Source organism: Moschus berezovskii, chromosome 2 (genome assembly GCF_049115385.1).
Source record: "Moschus berezovskii isolate FMDL1 chromosome 2, NW_MosBer_1.0, whole genome shotgun sequence".
Classification (NCBI taxonomy): Eukaryota; Metazoa; Chordata; class Mammalia; order Artiodactyla; family Moschidae; genus Moschus; species Moschus berezovskii.
Genome location: NC_142461.1, coordinates 124704169 through 124725076, shown reverse-complemented (window position 1 = coordinate 124725076; position 20908 = coordinate 124704169). Strand labels below are relative to the sequence as shown.

General features: G+C 37.9%; 1 protein-coding gene across 5 annotated transcripts in view; it reads right to left on the bottom strand.

Moving 5' to 3' along the window:
* The window catches only part of ITPRID2 (ITPR interacting domain containing 2), a 39635-nt gene that overhangs the window by 14587 nt on the left and 4140 nt on the right, over positions 1 to 20908 (bottom strand). For 4 of the 5 annotated variants that reach the window (XM_055397482.2, XM_055397485.2, XM_055397486.2 and 1 more), the window contains exons 4-11: positions 20408 to 20464; positions 18177 to 18216; positions 17994 to 18092; positions 16648 to 16856; positions 15080 to 15780; positions 8673 to 8745; positions 4118 to 4206; positions 99 to 1307 (exon numbers count right to left, since the gene is read on the bottom strand). In XM_055397482.2, the coding sequence (XP_055253457.2) occupies positions 99 to 1307; positions 4118 to 4206; positions 8673 to 8745; positions 15080 to 15780; positions 16648 to 16856; positions 17994 to 18092; positions 18177 to 18216; positions 20408 to 20464 (2477 nt within the window). The remainder of the gene's footprint in view (positions 1 to 98; positions 1308 to 4117; positions 4207 to 8672; positions 8746 to 15079; positions 15781 to 16647; positions 16857 to 17993; positions 18093 to 18176; positions 18217 to 20407; positions 20465 to 20908) is intronic. The other variant, XM_055397483.2, reaches the window with a different exon arrangement.

The window sequence follows — 20908 nt, the reverse complement described above, 5'->3', positions numbered from 1 at the left end:
TGGTTCATGTCTGATGGCTCCAAGCTTTTCAGTGAATTAAGAGGCACTCAGGCCAATACAAGAAAACAAGAGTAAGAAAGCTAAACTTGGTTTCATACCTGTGAAAGATTCTGCAGTGAATTTCTAATATCATGCAACACTCTTCGCAACTGCATCTCGATGGCAGAAGGGGGGTTCATAGAGCACGCTCGGTAAGGGGAGGCAGCGTGTCTGTGTGAGTACGGACACCCGAGAGGGGACGGGAAGGCACTGCAGGCGGCACCTGCTATGCTGGGAACACTGTGAGTGCTCAGAGTTCTCATGTGTTCACACAGGGGCCTTTCCTGCCACTCGGGGTGGAGAGACTGAAGGGAGCAGGTGGACTGAGATACAGGCGCCGGAGCAGACAGCAAACAGGCCGGAGTCCTCCGCAGATGGCACTCCTCCAAGTGGGTCACCTCGCTCGGGGCGGCGGCTTCCTTCTTCCCAGACGTCGGAGAGATGAAAATAGTGGATTTGACTGCAGACTGGCCATCGTGCTCAGTCACTTCTTTCTCTAATCTCTGTTCCTCCTCCTGTGTATACTTGTAGGTGAAGGATGGTGGACTGCATCTGGTCTCTTTTCCAGGGGACAACCGGACATTGACAGATGACACAACCCTAACTGGGCTCAGCAAGGTGGTTGGTAAAGACTGAGACCTCCTTAGAGGATAGCCAGCTTTTGCAAACAGGTACCTCTGTTTTAACAGATCTTTTGACTTTATCAAACTACGCCCCACTCTTTGATTAGACAGACTACAAACCTTCATTTGCGCTCTTTGCAAAGCCGTATTAACTCTGTCTACAGAAGAGGGAGACCCCGTTGTATTTTCAGCCCCTTTCTCACCGCACTTAGCTTCAATAGAAGCCAATGATTTAAGAATATGGTGGGTGGTATACTGGACAAATTCACATTCGCTGCTTTTATCCACATCACTTTCAGCACTTGCTTCCCTTAGTAATTCCACAGGCTGTGCTGGAGACACATCCTCTTTCCTTTTAGTAATTTCAGTAACGTGATCCCCTGCACTCCAGGTGGACTGCTGAAGCTCTATGTTCTCAACAGTCTGGCACTGGAGGAAATGCTCGCCATCTGACCTTTGCTCAGCAACTGTTGCTGCCTTTTCTCTTTCCATCTGAGGACATGTAAGAGACTCCTCCTCTGATTCATTAAAATAAGGCTGGTCTTGTGCTGTCGGTGTGACAAGGTCTTCACCAAATGATGTGACTGTTGTCTCACTGTCACAGCTATCGGCACTACTCCCCATGGCTTGCAAGGACTCATGAACCTGTGAAAGGAAAACAGGCAGAAGGATGGACAATTCAAATAAGTAGGAGCATTAACAAAATACCAAACTGCTATGAGGCTTCTATACTTTCGGGGTCTCCCACCTTGGTCTTAGCTCTGGTGCTGCTCTAAACTGCTTTCGGTGTCCTTGATCAACAACAACTCTGCTTTCTCACAAAGATTATTCCAGATTTTTACTATTTTCCTTAAATACCCCTTTCAACACCCATCTCGTTTCCTTCCTGGAAGAGGAAATGGCAACCCACTCCAGTAATCTTGCCTGAAAAATTCCACGGACAGAGGAACCTAGCGGACTAAAATCCACGAGGCTGCAAAAAGTCGGACACGACTGAGCAACTAAGCACTCCTTTCCTTCCAACATATGACACTGACTCAGAGAAAATGGACAAAAATATCTTAACTTCTTCCTCAATACCTACAAACTTTCCTGTACCTTACCCATCATTCCCTACTCTCCATTCTGAATGAAAACTGTGTCTCTTTTCAAAGCTAATCCCTCCAATCTGTACTTCTGACCACCTCCTCTCAAAGGTTAGGGTATTTCTCCAGGTTCATCCCAAACTTTTCTGCATCAAGCTCTCTTTCTCTTAGCCTTCTCTTAGCCAAACAACTTTCCTAAATCATTACTGTATAAAAAAGACAAAAAGACCTATAACCCTTAGCTATCATCCTTATTAGAAAAAAGAACATAATTCATATCTTCTCTGTCACTGATTTACTCTCCAAATCACGCTTCTCATTCAATGCATCAGAACCACTCACTCAAGTACTCAATTTCAGAATAAACAATTTTCATCTTTTCACTCCAGTGGCTACAGCTCTCCTTTTAAAAGTTTCTCCTCCATCTCTCAATTTTTAGGCCTGCCAGATTATTCTGAGTCTCCTTAGAAACGTCTCCTCACTGTCTACTCCTTAAATGCTGTTTCTAAGGTTCTTTTTTAGGTTATTTTTTCTCTTATTCCAGTTTTCTTTAAAATTTCCTTATAGATGTTTTAAACACTTTTCATGTACATTATGTAAGACACACATAAACTATAAGCTCCTTGACATGCCTGTCTTCTGGATTATCCAACATACTATAGCATAAAAGTCAAGTAATATTGAGCAAGCTATGGATCCACAGTTTTAGTTAGTTATTAATTAATTATTTTAAAATACTGAAATACAGGCACAGATTGTAAAGAATCTGCCTGCAATTCTGGAGACCTGGGTTCGAGCCCTGGGTAGGGAAGATCCCCTGGAAAAGGGAATGGCTACCCACTCCAGTATTCTTGCCTGGAACATTCCATGGACAGAGGAGCCTGGCAAATCCATGGGGTGGCAAAGAGTTGGACAAGACTGAGCAAATAACACTTTCATTTTCGTTCATTGAAATACAATGATGGTAGAAAATTTTTTAAAAAACACAAAATAGGTTAAGGATTAAAATACTCTGTTTATTGGTGGTCCAAAAATGAAGGAGCTTTTTTTGTTGTTGTTTTTACATATTCAGAGAAAGATGAAGAATTAGTGTAACTTAAAATTTATAGACAAATGCTCAGATATTAAGACTAAAATTCTAGGATGCAGATGTTATCATTTGAAAAATAAAGACTGCACAGATTGTCTTAAATATATAGACAATGAAAAATCATCTAAATATAAAGAAGTTAATGATAACGCCTACCACTGCTGCTGCTGCTGCTAAGTCACTTCAGTCGTGTCCGACTCTGTGTGACCCCATAGGCTGAAGCCCACCAGGCTCCCCTTTCCCTGGGATTCTCCAGGCAAGAACACTGGAGTGGGTTGCCATTTCCTTCTCCAATGTGTGAAAGTGAAAAGTCAAAGTGAAGTTGCTCAGTCGTGTCTGACTCTTAGCGACCCCACGGACTGCTGCCTACCAGGCTGCTCCATCCATGGGATTTTCTAGGCAAGAGTACTGGAGTGGCTTGCCATTGATGGCATCTGCTATTACAAGAAGCGTTTCAGCAATCCCTAGCTGTGGCAAAACAAAAATATTCTGAAGGAGCAGGCGGCTCTCTGCCAAGATTCGGTCCCAGCAGTTAGGTAGGACCAGTGACTAGTGACTCCAGACACACGGGCAAGAAAGGATGTGAACCAAGAATCCAGTGTTCCCGGACTACCACTGCCACGCTTGCTCCGGACACCAAAACAATAACCATGGACACACGCCCACACTCAGGACAGCCCCGGGAGCTCCATTAAAAGCCCCGCCGCCACCCTCGCCCTGGGTCCTGGGGCCGGCAGTCTGACGGCCAAGGGAGACCCCCGGCCCCAGACTGGACCTGCAGCCCAACACCGCGGCGGCCGATGGTCGCCCCGTGCAGAGGAGGCCCAATCCCGGGCTCGACTCGCGCCTTCTCCCTCCGCCCGCCGGCCACTCACGGGGGCGCCGGCCGCTCACGGGGGCGCCGGCCACTCACGGGGGCGCCGGCCACTCACGGGGGCCCGTGAAGACGCGCGACTGGAGGAGGCCTCCTCGAGTCGCCCCAAGGGGTGGGAGAACGGGGCCCGCTGGCACCTCCCGGAGAACGCGGTCGACAGCTGTTCCGCCAGGCCTGAGGTGAGGCCAGGCCCAGCTGCCTCCCGCCTTCAGCTCGGCCAAAGCGCCAGCGGTGTGACCACCAGCTCGCAACCCGCCCCTTCCAGCCTCATAGGCGTCCACTTACGGTGTTAGGTTTCAAGGAGATGGCGGGCCGGAGGCAGAAGTGAGCAGGGCGACGCCACCAAACAGCAAAACCGAAAAGCGGAGAACAAGGCCAATACGCCTACCACGATAGGAAATATTACCTGAAGATGATTAAGCGAGAGGCAGTCTGTTGAATCTTCAGCAAAACCACTGCTATCAGAGTGCTGACTTGCAGTACGTAAAAGTTGATCTACCAAAAAAGAAATGCGGTTATACAAAGCTGCTATATAGGACTTCGGTGAGTACCTTTATTACTGCTATCAGAGTGCTGACTTGCAGTACGTAAAAGTTGATCTACCAAAAAAGAAATGCGGTTATACAAAGCTGCTATATAGGACTTCGGTGAGTACCTTTATTACATGATTTCCAAAAGATACATGGTACACAACAGTGACTCTTAGAAAAGTATGCATTACTTATGCCAAATTGTGGCTTCAAAGCATAGGAAGTAACTTGAATTCAAATAAAACTGAATCACATCAGAAATTCTCAGTGTTTAGTTGCAAATTAAGCTCTAATTATAATGTGTTTTGGTCTTTTCCTTGGAGAACAACCTGTTGAAATGAAAAATGGCTCTAATAAAAATTAAAGTCCCAAATAAACCATTTTCATTATGTAAACTATGTAAAGACACTTAGGTGAAATCAGAAGTTTAAATACAGTGTGTAAAAACACTTATGGGCTTCCCTGATGCTCAGTGGTAAAGAATCCACCTGCCAATGCAGGAGACGGTGTGAGCCCTGGTCCACAAAGGCCCCACACGCCATGGAGCAGCTTGGCCCACAGGCCACAACTACCGAGTCTGTGACCTAGAGCCCATGTGCCACCACCAACTGGAGCGTGCGCACCTAAAACCTGCGCTCCACACAAGAGAAGGCACTGCAGAGAGAAGCCCACGCACCACAGCTATAAAGCAGCCCCTGCTCGCCTCACAGAGAAAGCCTGCGAGGAGCAACGAAGACCCAGCGTGACCAAAAGTAAATAAATACAATTCTGTGTATTTAAAAAACACCTATTACCTTCCCAATAAGAAAATAAAAATACAATTAAGGCCAACAAATTAATAATTTATATACAAGAAAACTTAAATGCCTCTGATGTTTCAAATGATGCAAACATTTGTAAGTTATAAAACAATTATTTCTTAGCTGAGTGAAACTTAATCACATAGGTTCAACTGGAAGGTAATATTGTTAATTTTTATCATTCCTGGTTAGTATTACCTAAAAAAAAATTTTTTTTTTAGTGTGGAATATTTTTATTTCATCATAAAGTGTATCTTAATCATAGATTCCATAAAAATCCTAACTTTTTTTGAATTTTTATTTTGTATTGGAGGAGAGCTTGGGTAGTGCTTCCCTGGGGGCTCAGCTGATTAACAATGCTGTAATAGTTTCAGGTGAATAGGGAAGGGACTCAGCCATACATATACATATATCCATTCTTCCCCAAACTCCCCTCCCATCCAGGCTGCCAGGTAACACTGAGCAGAGGTCCCTGTGCTACACAATAGCCCTTTATTACCTGATTAAGCACTGTGTACACGTCCATCCCAAACTCCCTAAACCTTCCCCCTAGCAGCTATAAGTTTGTTTTCTAAAACCGTGAGTCTCTGTTTTGTAAGTAAGTTCATTCATATCATTGTATTTTAGAATCCACATATAAGAGGAAAATCCCATTTTAATCCTAAAATTTCAGCTACAAAATGATTATTTACTAAAAAAGTTTAACTAATTAAAAATCCAACTAAGCGCAGTAGGCATGATGACATGCCCAGTCACACTGTGAGCACCACAGTGGGGGAGACTTCGCAGCTGCTACATTTACTGAGGATGACATTTCATGACACAGTCAAGTTCTGCAGAATCAACAGGCTAAATAAACTGTGTTTACCAAGTCCACATTCATTTACGATTTGAATGACAGGAAGTATTCCATAATATGTTTGAATAAAATCCAAAATTAATTATTGGTTGCCTGACTTTGAAAAATATTCTAATTACCTTAGGTTCAACCTGGAGCAACGTGGAATAGTATTTTTCCCGTTAAAAATGTAAAAATAATTCTGTAATGTTTTGAAGTCAACAAAATTGCATACTTAAATATAAGGAACTGATCCATATCTTGATAAGTTTAGGTAAATTGTAATAATTGTGAAACCGAATTAGAGTAAGCTGTTACCACAGGTACTAATTATGCAGTATAATATCTGAGAAAACGATTAACATGCCACAGGAGGCATCACCATTATTATATGTTTGCATATCTTTTTAAAAAGAAAAACTAGATTGTCAGTGTTCTGAAAACAGGAACCTTATTTATTCCTCTTTGTATCCCAAGTAACTAGAGCAAGCCAACAATAAAAAAGTATTTGCTGAATTAATCAATCTCCATCAAGTTATCTCCATAAAGCAACAACAGACTTTGACAGTTGCTTAGAGGATTTAGAAGTGAAACTGCCCAGTCTGCTTGGGCAAAGGGCAGATGCCAAAGAGCCCAGGAAGCCCTGACCAGCTTCCCTCCGGTTCTCTCCCTGAGGTCTGTCTTGGCCACCGTGTAGCACAGCCCGTGCCAAGCACACTTCTCCGCAGTTAGCCAGTCTGAATTCACACACACGTCAGGTCAAGTGTAGACTGCTTAGGCTTCAGAGCTGATGTCAGGCAGTGACAAGAACAAGGAGACCTGGGTCAAGTCCTGGCTTTATCATCGTAAGCAGTAACTTCTCTCCTCAGAAAGTGAGAGAATAGTTCCCTACCTCACAGTGTTACTTCAGAAACTAAGCAGAATGCAGGTGAAACCATTTTTGTGAACTATAAATCACAATTGAGATTCTTTAGTCAGACATTTCAGTTTCACAAAAAAACACAGTTTACCAAAGAAACAGGCAGAATTAAGAAGAAACAGACTTTTGTCCTAACTGAAGAGGTAAGACATTATTTCTAATTAAAAACTAGGAAGTTAAAGCAAACGTTAAAGTGAGAACAAGACAAAGATGTACATTCTATTTATCCATCATCAGAGAAACAGTACACCTGTATACTCTGCTGGGCCAAAGAAAATATTGAACATCTTTGGCAAAAAGGAAACTGCTGGGCTGCTCTTAACATACCTACTGAATGCTAACGTGTGACATGAGTTGCGTCACTAACCTCTATTGTAAATCCTGGGACTGGATTTGAGGTTTAGATTACTGTAGCTTCAAAAATTCTATTCCTAAAGTGGAAAGTATTTTTATGCACGCGCTGTGTGCATTTTTACTAACCTTGTGAGATGAATATATTACCAGTGATTCAAATTCTGCCACTATGATTAACATACTTGCATATCACATCAAAATTTGGAAAGCTACTTTCAAAAAAATGACTAAAACACTATTGTTCTTTCTCCCTCTTTCATGCATATACACAAAACTATTTTACTGTTAATTTACAAAGATGTGATTTAAAAAAATGTTACCATTTTTAGTTATGACACCAGAAATAAGAGCTCCTACAGAAGACAAGAGGAAGAAATGCAGATGTGAATACAAACCACATTCCATCTTTCCTGCCACAGGAAGCTTGCTCCTCAAAGATCTGAAGGTAATTATACTGTTTTCATCCCCCTTTTGACACAGGGCAAGCTGCTTTTTCCAATGCATCCCTTTACCTATCTAAAGCAAAGATTCTTGGATGGCTATGAACTCTGCCTTACAGCTCAGGAACACATATATTTAAGGACTCACAAAGGGAAAAAAATTAAGCAGTAAAGTTCATTTTGTGTCTGACCAGAACTGTGGTGACCGAGGGACAGTGGGGATCTTGTTTGTCAGTACTGTACTGCAATAAAAAAAGAAAATTTATATGGAGATTGTTTCATATGGAGTCACTCCAGAGATCAGAAGAGAACATGAAATTTCCTATTCTAGGAACATACACATGAATCTTTGCTTTAAAAAAAAAACAAACAAAAAAACAGGGTGGTTCAGCATGTGTGAAGTTTTAAAAATACATACTCCTACCTTCAGTAGTCATTTAACTTCTCTTCTCCTTTCCTTTCTCCCTAAATCTCCAAAGCTTTACAACTTTAAAGATGATCAGACATGTTTTTCTTGTTGCAAGTTAAAAGTGAAAGAAATTGATTCAAAGGGTCTTTGGTCAATAATTAATAACTCAAGAGAAGAACAGTACCTACAGCAACTCACCTTTGATCTAGTTTGAATTTAACTAGCTTTAACTATTGTTGAGAAACTGGTGTTTTCTGCCAGAGGCACATTCATGTATTTTACCTAGGAGCTAGATTTAAGTAATGAAAACCCAGAGGTGGCTACTACAAGTCTATATCGCAAGCATAAGCATGTAAAAATAGGCCTGACTTTGTTGCTCTATCACTTCCCATCTAGCCCTTGTGCAAAACTAAAGCATTATTTAGAATACACATAATTGTGCAAGGAAGTCATTACAAGATAAGTGAATTAAAATTACTTTATGAGCACAAAAGTCTTCAGGAAGATACCAAAGATTCTACAATCCAACCATAATGAAGCACGCACGCCTGTGTCCTTAATTTTCTTTTTCTATTTATAAGCACTGACCGATTTAAAAAAATACCTTTTCCACATCACCCAAAGACATTTCGGTAATGTGCCTGGAAACCAGTGAGTACGGGTTTACTTACCTCTTTTTGACTTGTTAAGACCTAGCTGGTAAGTGGTTGGAACATGAGGAGCTTCTCCCTCTGTACTTTGAACCTAAAGAAGAGTTTTAGGTAGTTAAAACTTAAAGGATCTGTGGCAAAGAAGAGTACTTCTTAATAATCATTTACTAACAACCAATCTAACTAGGAAGGTGCCAATGCTTTATATATTTAAAAAGTGCAACCTATCTCAAAATTGTTATAATATCCCACATCTCAATTTTATGATCTATTTTTCAGTTAACAACAGGACTGTAAATTTACAGATAACAAAGAAAACTAATTACATGTGTAAAGTATAATACTTCATTGAAAATAAGTTGCTATTAAATGAAAAACAGAGCCATAAGAAAAAGTTATTGTCTAAATGTTAAACTTAGAAGTGTAAGGTCGATCCCAGAGAAACACTAATACACTCATTGCAGCGCACTGGCACACACTTAAGGCAATTACAAGTCTTGCATCTTGAAAAACAGCACATCATGCGCCCATTGCAAAATCTTATAAAAGTCCACAAATTTTCAGGTTTCACATAACCACTCGTGTGTAAGACGGCTTTGTCTTGACATAAATGTTCTTTTAAGACATAACGGGAGTTATACGTGGACAAGCAGGTTTCATTACAGGATTAAAATGTGAAAGATCTTAGCCATAAATTCTCCGTGAAAATTACGTTCAAAAAGATAGCAAACCCACAGAAGCTGTCCTTTTATGCTGTCTTTTTGTTTTCCTACCTGAACAACTACGTAATTTAGGAATTGCCTGATTCTTTACTCATCATAGCCACTCCTCCAATATTCTATCTATCCTAACAGCTTAACTCTACACTAAAATTAAATACTTGCAGGAGTATAATACTAATGCCCAACAGTTTACCCTGTAATGATTTGTACTTAAAATAATAAATAACACCCTAGTAAAGTGGGAAAACCCACCAAACATTTGGGCTTTTGGCCTTGGACAAACTGGAAAGTAACTAGCAAACAAGTTTTAGATAGAACCCTGTTTTTTAGCTATGAATCCCATTTCAGAATAAGAAATATTCCATAGGAATGAGAGTGGAAAAGCCAACGTGGAAAACTTAAAAGATTAAAGATCTTATTATCCAGTTTTAAAACTGCTCTGATTTGTGCTTTGTTCTTAGCAGTAGCAGCAGCTACACAGTTGAACATGAATCCATGTTTATTTATCTTTTGAAAACTGAAAGCATATTGGTCATTTAAAACCATCACTTATAAATTATATATAAAATAGTTTCTACTACTTTTTGTTATTATCAAAAAATTATATTCTTCAAAGCAGCAGACATAAGTTCAACAGGAAAGCCATTGTTTTGTGTGCAAAGAAACAAAATACATTTTCTTTTTATAGTCAGCAGAAGGTCTATTATTAGCCTCTATTCAGGCCTAGCCTACTTCAAAGTGTTTTCTGTAAACCAAATATAAAACAGACCGAAAAAGTGTAACAGAAATCCAAATGTCTCCTTAATTTTATTCTAAGAATCTCAGCTTAGGCAAAAGATTATGATCTCTCATTTTTAAATGCAGAATTATCACATATTCTATTCTTCGTGTGTGTGTGCTCAGTCGTGTTCAACTGCATGGATTGTAGCCCTCCAGGTTCCTCTGTCCATGATTTTTCCAGGCAAGAATACTAGAGTGGGTAGCCATTTCCTTCTCCAGGAGGTCTTTCTGACCCAGAGATCAAACCTGTGTCTCTTACATTGCAAGCAGATTCTTTACCATACACCACGGGAATTCCCTATTCTATTCTTTAGATTTATAAAATTAGTCACAAGATAACATGACTTTAGTGTATATGTACCCTCAGTGAATTATCCTTCAAGATGCTACTCCAGTGCAAAAAGAAAAAAAAAAAAAACTCCCTCTTTTCCTCCACTACAAATTCCATAATTCCATAATTAACTAAGAAAAAAAGAACAGGGCCCTTAAAAATGAGCGGACAGTATCATATCTTACTAATAAAGCTACTAAAATTAGGATCCTTCCTCCCACTTACTCAAAATCAATCACCTGGAAGACAGAAAAAGACTTGCCAGCGATAATGGTTGAATTTCATAGCTTATTATGTTTCATTATTAGTTACAGTTCTACAGAGGAAAGCATTCAAATTCAAGATGGGGTACCACACAGAAAATTATAACCCAAACACAGATCTTAAGGTTTATTTGGCAAGATTTTTCCTATTCCACGGTTTTAAATCCTCAGTGAAATTCTGGTCATTTGATACAAGTTGATCTTTTATTAAATTCCGTTCCGTTCCGTTCCGTCGCTCAGTCGTGTCCAACTCTTTGCGACCCCGTGGACTGTAGCCTACCAGGCTTCTTCGTCCATGGGATTCTCCAGGCAAGAATACTGGAGTGGGTTACCGTTTCCTTCTCCAGGGGATCTTCCCGACCCAGGGATCGAACCCGGGTCTCCCGCATTGGAGGCAGATGCTTTAACCTCTGAACCACCAGGGAAGCCCTTTTTATTAAATTAATGATAGCTAAATATTGATAACTAAATTGAGTGATGGATAATGGGTGTTCCCTCTACTATTTAATCTCTGGGTAAGTTTGAAGCTTCTCATAATAAAAATTAAAAAAAAAAAAACAACACTAAACCAAAATGATAAAATTACTGGGTCTCAGTGTTTTGGGATTTAAAGCTGTAGGAAAACAGCTTTAGAATAATCCACACATTTGAGTTACTACATTTTAAAAATGGTTTAATCAAACAAAGATTTCTTTCTGAATCAATGTCCTGCTACCATGCAGATACCTAGTTTGGTTTTTCAAAACCTGTCACATTTATCTTGACTAAAACACATCTTAGGCACAATATTGTTGTACTGTGTCTTAAAGAGCAGCAACACACAGAATGTTCTAACTCAAAGAACCCTTCCTCTAAGATTTAAAAAAACTTACACAGCAAAAAGGTCTTCCCAGGTGGCACTAATGGTAAAGAACCCACCTGCCACTGCAGGAGACATAAGGGACATGGGTTCAATCCCTAGGTCTGGAAGATCCCTCGGAGGAGGGCACAGCAACCCACTCCAGTATCTTGAAAGGAGAATCCCATGGACAGAGGAGCCTGGCAGACTACAGTCCAAAGGGTTACAGAGTTGGACATGATTACAGTGACTTAGCATGCAAAAAAACAAAAACCAACTTAGTACAGGAAAAAAACCAAAACTGAAGCTTCAAAAATCACAATCCTAATTTTTAATGATACCTCATTAAAGGAAAGCATTATTTTTCCAAAGAAATGGCATGAAGCTGTGCATGCATGACTTGAGTTCTTGCCAGTGTCTGACCCTATTAACCAGTCAGACTGTACAAATTGTATGGCATAATCAAAAGTTGTATGTTTGTACAAAGACCCAAATTCAAGTCTTATTCTGAAAGACCAATGGAACAATTTAACTGTCAGGTATTTAACTGTTTTGGGATTAGTTTAACTCAGGCCAGTAAATATAATAAGCAGAATCCTGAAATTTAATGGCTAAAAATAAGTAATGAAGTACATAAGTTAAATCAGTAATCAGTGTGAAGACAGCACTAGAAACATTTACTAAAGCTTCAGTAGGTTAAAAAATTGAATATGCAGCCAATAGTACCTTAATGTAAATATAAACTTATTTATAGAGTAAAAAGACACAAGGCAACTTATTTACAGAAATACACAGATAAAAGCTCTCCTTCCTTTAATGTTAAAAGTATAAGAAAATTTTCCTTTACACCTAAAAGATGAACAATTGAGTACAGAGTAAAATCATTCTGGTTTAACTGTGAATCATTCATACTACTAATCTGTGGCTCTAGACAGTTACCATGATGTATCTATTCAAAATAAATTATTTTAAGAACACAAGAATAATCCAAGCAAGTCATTAAGAATTAGAAAACTCAAGAGTAGATCTTTAAAACTTTCAGATACACTGAAACTCGCCTGCAAGATACTTTTTATAAGGCAAATGATTTTTAATTGGAAATAATGTCTGGCCTTTTTTTTTTTTTTATCATAAGAGATAGTCATTTTCACTCTCCAAGGCCTGGCACAGTCTTCTCATCTATTTAAGTCTTTTTACATTTAAATAGTTCTTCTCTCTGTTCCTGGTGACTGTCAGGTCTTACCTTCTGCATCAGGGGGACCAGGCAGCTTCACACACAGAGCCACGGCTGCAACTGTTCCTTCCACCTAGTCACCTAGAGCAGTTGGCATTCGAGTAACCTGAAAACTGGCTTACTGAGAGACAGTGTGTGCGCTCCAGCTTATATTTATTCACTGTTTTTACAAAAGGAAGAACGTTCCCAATAGGAATCAAGCCTCAAGGGAAAAGAGTGCAAAAGAAAAAAGTAACAACCTACTTTGAATGGGATCTAAGTTTGCTTTAATAAGATTGTTCTCTTCATTTGTCGGTATGATTCAACAAGCTTGCGAGAAGAGGAAATTAAAGAAACACACTATTTCCTTTCTTTATCCATTGTTCTACAAGCTTTCTTTAAAGTTCCCAAAGGGATTAAAAACACAATTCTAAGATGTTTTTATCCATATTTGAAATATATCTGAAGAATAAGCATTATCCTTAAAATTCCCTGTATTTACGACATAGCTATGGTTGACTATGTATTATTTTTTGAAAACAGAAATCTTCAGTTATTCTTAAACCATCAATGCCTGTAATCTTGGACTTCAGAAAAAATACACTTCCATGTCAAGTTACTTTCTTCAGTAACTGCTCTTGCCAGCAGAGGGAGCAAAAAAAAAAAACAACAAAAACACCCCTGCCCATAAAAAACAACCCAGATTTAATGTTCACTTGCCACCAAAGTACATCTATCTAGCACTTCATAAACACTGTAAAGAACATTTGTGTATGGTATCAGTAACAAAACTCTGGCTTAGAACTCAAGAATTCTAGAAATTAAAAAGCAACATGTAAGAGTGTTTTCTCATCGGAGTCACTAAATCAGGTCTCCAAGTAACCAACAAGTATTTGCACTCTATTCCATTGTCATAGAAGAGGGGCCCTAAAGGAAGGCAAGAAGTTACACTTTATGAAAGCTAGGACAAGTTTAGACCAAAACAAAGACAAAAGAGCAACAGAACAATAAAATGGAACAAAAAGGTTCTATTACAGTTGTCATCTTCTGAATTCATTATAATGAGAAATAAAGAAGCTTACCAAAAAATGTAAAATATTTCAAAGGCCTGCTCTTGCCTCCTTTTAGTTGGAATTAAAGTACTAAAAGATGCATTCAAAGACCACAAAAAAGATAGGAACAATCAAAATTTTGCAATAAATGAAAAATCTTAACTGATATAAGAGATACACACTCACCTAAGAGGACATTTTATGGGCAGAATCAATTATCGCTTCCTAGTTCCCTAAAACGATGGCAAGCAATTCTAAAACAGCTGTGAACTGTTACTATAACTATTCTGTAATAAAATTTAAAAAGAAAAATCACCCACTGTACAATTTATAGCCACAAATCGTCCAATTTGAAATTTATGTAAACTAGTAAGAATGTCAGTCAATCCTAAAGGAAATCAGCCCTGAATAGTCATTGAAAGGACTGTTTTGCTGAAGCTGAAGCTGCAATGCTTTGGCCATCTGATGGGAAGAGCAGACTCATTGGAAAAGTCCCTGATGCTATGAAAGATTGAAGGCAAAAGGCGAAAGGGCAGAGGATCAGATAGACAGCATCACTGGCTCCTGGCTCAATGGATATAAATTTGAGCAAACCCTGGGAGATGGCAGAGGACCGGGGAGCCTGGCAGGCTATAGTCCATGGGGTCCCACGACTTAGCGACTGAACAGCAGCAAAGAATATCATGTTAAAAAAAAAAAGTAACCAAACACTGGTGGTCTTCCAGGGCTGCAGGAATTCTCTCAAACCTTCTTCCTCACAGTTCCCTATAGCTTCATGCTCTTTCTAGTCCCATACCCAGACCTAGTCCCAAAATCTTCACACTTACCCTTCCACTAAGATAACGTTAAGAAAAGTTTGCCCAAAGGCACACAGCAATTCAGCGGCCCAAACAGAACTCAAACCCATCTGACTTCAAAGCCTGCTATCTCTAACTATTATGCAATATTGATCTGAGTTTGAATGTACTCTCTCAGGGCATTCTCACAGCATCAAACTGTTAAAACTGAGAAAGAAAAACAATGGTGACAGCAGATCTAGAGGAGCCATTATACTGACACCACACAGCGCAGTGACTTCTTGGTTTGTGAAACAGAAAACCTGAAAAGTCAAAGTCAAGATGATTTTTTCAAGTATACATCCATTCACCGCCTTTCATTTTAAAAACATTCTGGGGCACTTTTTTCCCTAACTCACTGTTTGAAACAGTGCTCAGTAATTTTCTACCTACCTCTTCCATTTCAAAGGAGTCCTTCTGCTGTGCCATTATATTTCTTATGGAGGGGATCATCAACGGTGCACATGGCTCTTTTTCAGGTGCGGACAAAGGGACACTTTTCAGCTCCCCGCTATTTTCCAGATCACTGTGACTGGACATGTTGAAATCACTACCTAAATCAGTTTCTATAATAGCAGATTCCTCATCCAGTTTATTCTCATGACTTTGAGTTTCTAAACTTTGTCCACTTTCAGCTTCATGGTTAAAATTGCTATTTGCTTCATCAGAAAGCCCATCAACGTCAGAATTCTCCATAAAAGCTGCTGAACTACCTGATACTTCTTCTTTAACTGTGGCCAACATAGACGATGACTCTTTCTTCTTCACAATTTTTTGAGACTTCTGATCATTTTTATTGCCGCTTTCTTCCATCACTGAAACATTTACGATCTTTCCTTTGTCAACTGCCAGGGAAGGAGTACTACCTTCTCCTTTCTCTGTTTTTTCAACACATAAATTTAGTTTTGATAGTGTTTTCATTAAGCGATTTGCAGTGTTACTTCGGGTTAAAGGTGGAGGTGAGTCTGTCTCCTTGTTAGAGGTCACTGAGGACACACTTCCAATTCTCTGCAGGGGAGTCCCAGAGACTTGGGAATACAAAGAAGAAAATGCATTGGCCACAGTAGTAAGCACTTCAATTTGACGAAAACGGCCTACAAAAGTAAAAAAAATTAAAAAATAAATAATATATATGTTTATATGTGTATATATACACATATTAATTAAACCATTATCATGGTTCAGAATTTCAATAATTAAACTACTTAGATCACAAAGATTATGAAATCAGATTTTTTTCTTTGTCTAACACTTAAAATCTCTATATTTACTGTGGAGAGGGAGAAAGATTTTTCACTCTTAAGTACTAGAAGTTACGATTTAAAAAATCAGAAGGAAGGACAAAGCACAATGACAACACGGAATAAAACAGACAGGACTGCTACTGATCTGTAACTGCGACTCTTTTTAGGTCCTGAACTCTTCCAAATGTTAAGTATATATAAATATATATTTCACACCTAATGGGAGGGGGCTTGGATTTACAGATCTCTTAAAACTAATCCAAGGACCACCTAGGTTCCCACTGTTGGGGATTTCTGGTCAACAGGAAAAAAAAAAAAAAAAGCAGATTTAACGTGAAAAATCATCAAATTAGCCCTACCTTTATAGATTTATAGGAAAAGCATCTGAAAGCGACTGACCTCAACTAATAGTAAAAGGCCTCTCCTTTATTTATTTCTTTTGGAACAAAAGCAATCTGGAGATATGTCTAAGGTTCCACAGGTAAGTTACATTCTCCAATGTAACACTTAAGTGGAGAATGGGGTGGGGGATAGGTAAATTAACTTCTATAAATAGAATAATAAAAATTTAGAATAAGTAAACAGCTATTGTATTAACCTCAATAATTAAATTTCCACAATTATTCCTAGAAATTAGTAAGGCTTTAAAAACAAGACCATCTTGCTGTGTAGATGCCATAATTTTAAAAATAATATGCTAACATTTAAAAACCTTACTTGTCAAAGCGTAATTTGGATTTTCTACTTCCATCCGTTGCATTTGTGCACTCAGAAATACTTTAATATCTATTCCTCTGGCAAATGATGATGAATTAAAAAATCTGGAAGGAATTTTAGAAGCAATATCTGGTTCATCTCGTCCAAATCCAAGATTATACAGGATTTCTTCAGGGTCTTCCTCATAAAGTTCCAACAATTCTGAAACACTAAAAAAGAAAAATCAAGATGTAAAGTGAGTTTATAGTCCACATCACATTATAAATGAATTCACATCCCTACTTTCCTCTGAAAAGATCCTCTACCCCTTCTACTCTTTAAACCATTATTTATTTCAGCAGCTTTATACAGTATGCACCAAATGTGATAAATAACCCTTAAAAGGAGTCTGTTCTTTCAAGCTGTTAGTTTTGAGAAAAAGAGCTAAGCCCTAAAAACACCCTCAGTAAAGAAAGTGATTCCTCACCTTATTTTTTTTGCCATTTTAAGAGATGTCCAGTAAAGCAGCTAAACAATTAGAGGACAGATGAGGGAGAATGAAGATTAAACAGATTAAAGAAAAAATGAAAATGGAAAATGTACCAACTTCAGGGACACCCTACAGAACTTCAGTTTTTCTGCTACCTTTCTCTGTCCCAGAAGAGGCAACACAGGTAACAACTCATCTCAGAAAGGTGAGGGAGGAGCTTACTAACCTTTTTCTAACCACGTGCATCCAGGAAGCAGGAGGAGTAAAGTGAGGAGAGTTTGGATTACACAGGGGTCAATCCCTGCTCTAACTCTACTGGGAATTGAACACTTTGTAACCCTTATCTCTCATGCCAGTGATAATCCAAGCTGAGACTCACTGGGGAAACCAGGAATCTTAGAGACAGAATGTGAGCTCAACTTTCAAAACAAAAATCTGGACAATAAATTGGTTGCTTATACATACGTATTTGCTTATTTTTATATTTTGAAGATCTTTGGTTTTATATGAAGATAAATATATGCTTCAATATCAAGCTTTAAATTAGAAAGATTTACTCTGATATTTATATCAGAGTAACTCAAGACTCTAGTAGAATGGAAAATTTTGGAAGTACAAATTATCCCACTATGGAGTTCCTCTCTCATAGGGCTCAAAATACTAATTATGGATTCCAGCAACATTATTAATATATTTGTTAACTTTTACTTAATCTTAATTTTTAAAAAAAGACACTTTTGTCAGTTATGTTGATCTGTGAAACACTCTGGTTTCCTTTTGACTTCATACTGTCAAGCCAAACCCAAGGCTAAAAAAGTGATCAGATTAGGTCACCTACAACACAATGTAATTGCAGTATAAGCTCAGAATAAGGTACCTTGAGACTGTCCCACTACTTTTCCCAGATCCAGTGGAATTCATACTTCTCCCCTTCTGATGAAACTGTAATCTTCTCTCTTTGGCCAAAATATTACTGCTATAAACAAAAGTAGATTATATAAATTTTACCTCCACAAATATTCCTAATGTTTAGAAAGGAAAGAAACAAACAGCTACATACCAATTATCAATTTGAGCATCAATTTCATGGAGGTGGTTCGCTAAAGACAAAAAGAATAAGTGGAAAGACAACTGTTAGCAAGAAAATAACTACTGTGACAAAAAGCAAATTAGCCACATTATTATTGCTGACTGTTTAATACACCAAACTCTTGTCCTGGCACATTAAATCCGTGTCATTAAAGATAATACACAGATAGGTAAGAACAGAATCAGTGGCTTGTGGAGGGTGTTTTTGGTTTTGTTTGTTAGCAACATAAAGCTACTTCCACTGAATGTTTAAGATTGAAAGACATATAAATAACCAATTAAATTTAATAGTTTGAAATAAGTAGTAAGAAGGTATGTGGTATATGTGGTTCTAATTACTAAATTTAAAAACTGTTAATAAAGAATACCTAATAAGTAAGACCATGAGTTAGCATTATTTAAGTGTTCAATAGCAATATCTATTCCTAACATGGCTTTTTTAAGGCTAATAATCCACTCCAGTTATAGCCAATTTTTCGTGCATCTACTTTGAAAATTTCTACTCATTTCAACATATGTTTTCCTATTAAAGTTGCCTTTCAAGTTTATCCTAGACTTACAAGTTCTAAACAAGTAAATGCTATTAATGTCTAAGTATAGAGTAAGTTAAATTTACTTCATTTAAAATTTATGAACCAATATAAAGAATGAAATTATTAAAAGTATATCTATTTTCAGCAGACCAGACTTTTTCCTTTTTTCATTTCTGATCTGCAGAGCCATGGCAATTTCTTATCCAAAAGAAATGTGTCTAACACATAGCATTCAATAAATATTTACTGAGTGAATGACAATAATCTTGAAGCAATTTTCAGTAGAACAGCATAATAACTCCACTTTTCTCTGAGACATCCTTTTTGGGTCTGGCTTCCAATAAAATCTTCAGTATGGATGAATAGGCAGAGCACAGAGTTTTAGGGTAGTGAAAAACACGTATGGTATCATGGGTAAATGTCACTACACATTTGTCTAAACCCATAGAATGTACACGACCAAGAGTGGACCCGAGTGTAAGCCATGGATTTTGGGTAATTATGATGCCTTATTCTAGGTTCATCAACTGTAACAAATGTACTAGTCTGGTGGGGGATGCTGACGATAGGGAAGCTATGCATATAGAGGGCAGTAAGCATATGGGAAATCTCAATTTTTCTGTGAAAAGAACTGTTTAAAAAAAAAATGAAGTCTTACAAAAAATTCCATATTGTGAGGCTACTAAGGTAGTTATTAAAAGTGCTATCTACAATAACATTGGAAATGCATTTTAATACTGATTGGGGAGCAGTAAGTTTAAGCTTTACAGTTTATTTTACAGAGTTTATTCCTGGAAAGGATATTAACAGAAATATAAAAACTAACATATTCACATATTCTAGAGTTTTCAGTGTTAGTTGGCTCTTAATAAGTAATCTATCACACAGATTGGCTTCAAACAGCAAGAGATCAAGAATATTAAATTCAGTAGGCAAATTCACTATACATAAACTTACAATTCAAAAAGATTTAATAAAATCCTTAATTTTTTTTATAAAAAGCACTCAATAACTCAGCTATACAATAACCAATAATTTAAAAATACCAATAAAGCAATAAAAAAAATTCTTAACTTTACATTGTGGAAAGCTTTATTATGAATCCGCAGGAAAAGATAATCTGTGAAAATTTAAACATAGCACAATACACTTTTAAAATCCTAATGCAGCTTTGAACAGACATCAGTATAATGATTTCTAATGAACTTCTAGTAACTCTAATTTGTCTTTGTCCTTTAATCTTCTAAAAATCTGGAAAAAGAGGAAGCGAGGAAAGACAGGAGACACTTGAATGCAAAAAAAAAGACAAGCTGCAGCTGTATACCTCACACTAAAACAAGTTTCACTGCAATTTTCTCACATATAAATATTTAAGCTTCCTTTTGCGGGACAAGTCTTCCCTCAGTTATATCACCATTATTTGCCCCCCAAACAGTTCCTTTAGAACATTAAAGTCCAATGAAGACCTTTGAGTATTAATAAATGGTTTTCTAGAGCCATTTCTACAGGTCTCTGAAAGGCTCTCAATAGATTAACACATAAAAGTTTCTGTAAAATGTGTCTGAGCCACTTTCAAGAACTTTAACTCTGAGGGCCATAAACCTGAAAACATGTCACTTTCTTTTTTTAATTTTAAAACTGTATGAAAATATAGTTCTTTCAAACATACCTTCAGCTCCCAATGACAAATCATCTTCAAAACTTCCCCCATTTCTCACAAGCACACCTGAAAGAAACATCAGAAGATTCATCCCAGTATTCTGTTCTTCCTGACCCCCACATAAAATCATTGCTTTAATTTAAACAAACTGACCAAACAAAATATAAGATACAGTAAAGCATTTCAGACGTGAATGTACTCCTAAGTTACTCTCCTTATACTTTCAGGAAGAAAGACACAAGTTTTCACTTTATTGTGAAAGACACTATCATTTGCAACCAGGTAAAATTGTTAGAAGCTCCAATCTACTGGCTATTTTATACTTAATAAGCCTTTAAGATGTTGAATTAGATAATGTATCTTACCCAACAGTTTCACTGAAAACCAGATTCCGGTACAGTCATTTCTTTTACCCCCTTATATTAAGTTGGGAGCTCAAGCTAGATTTTTCTGATACTGTAAATATTTTTTATATACCTTGCCACTACATGCACATTCTTACTGTACTTT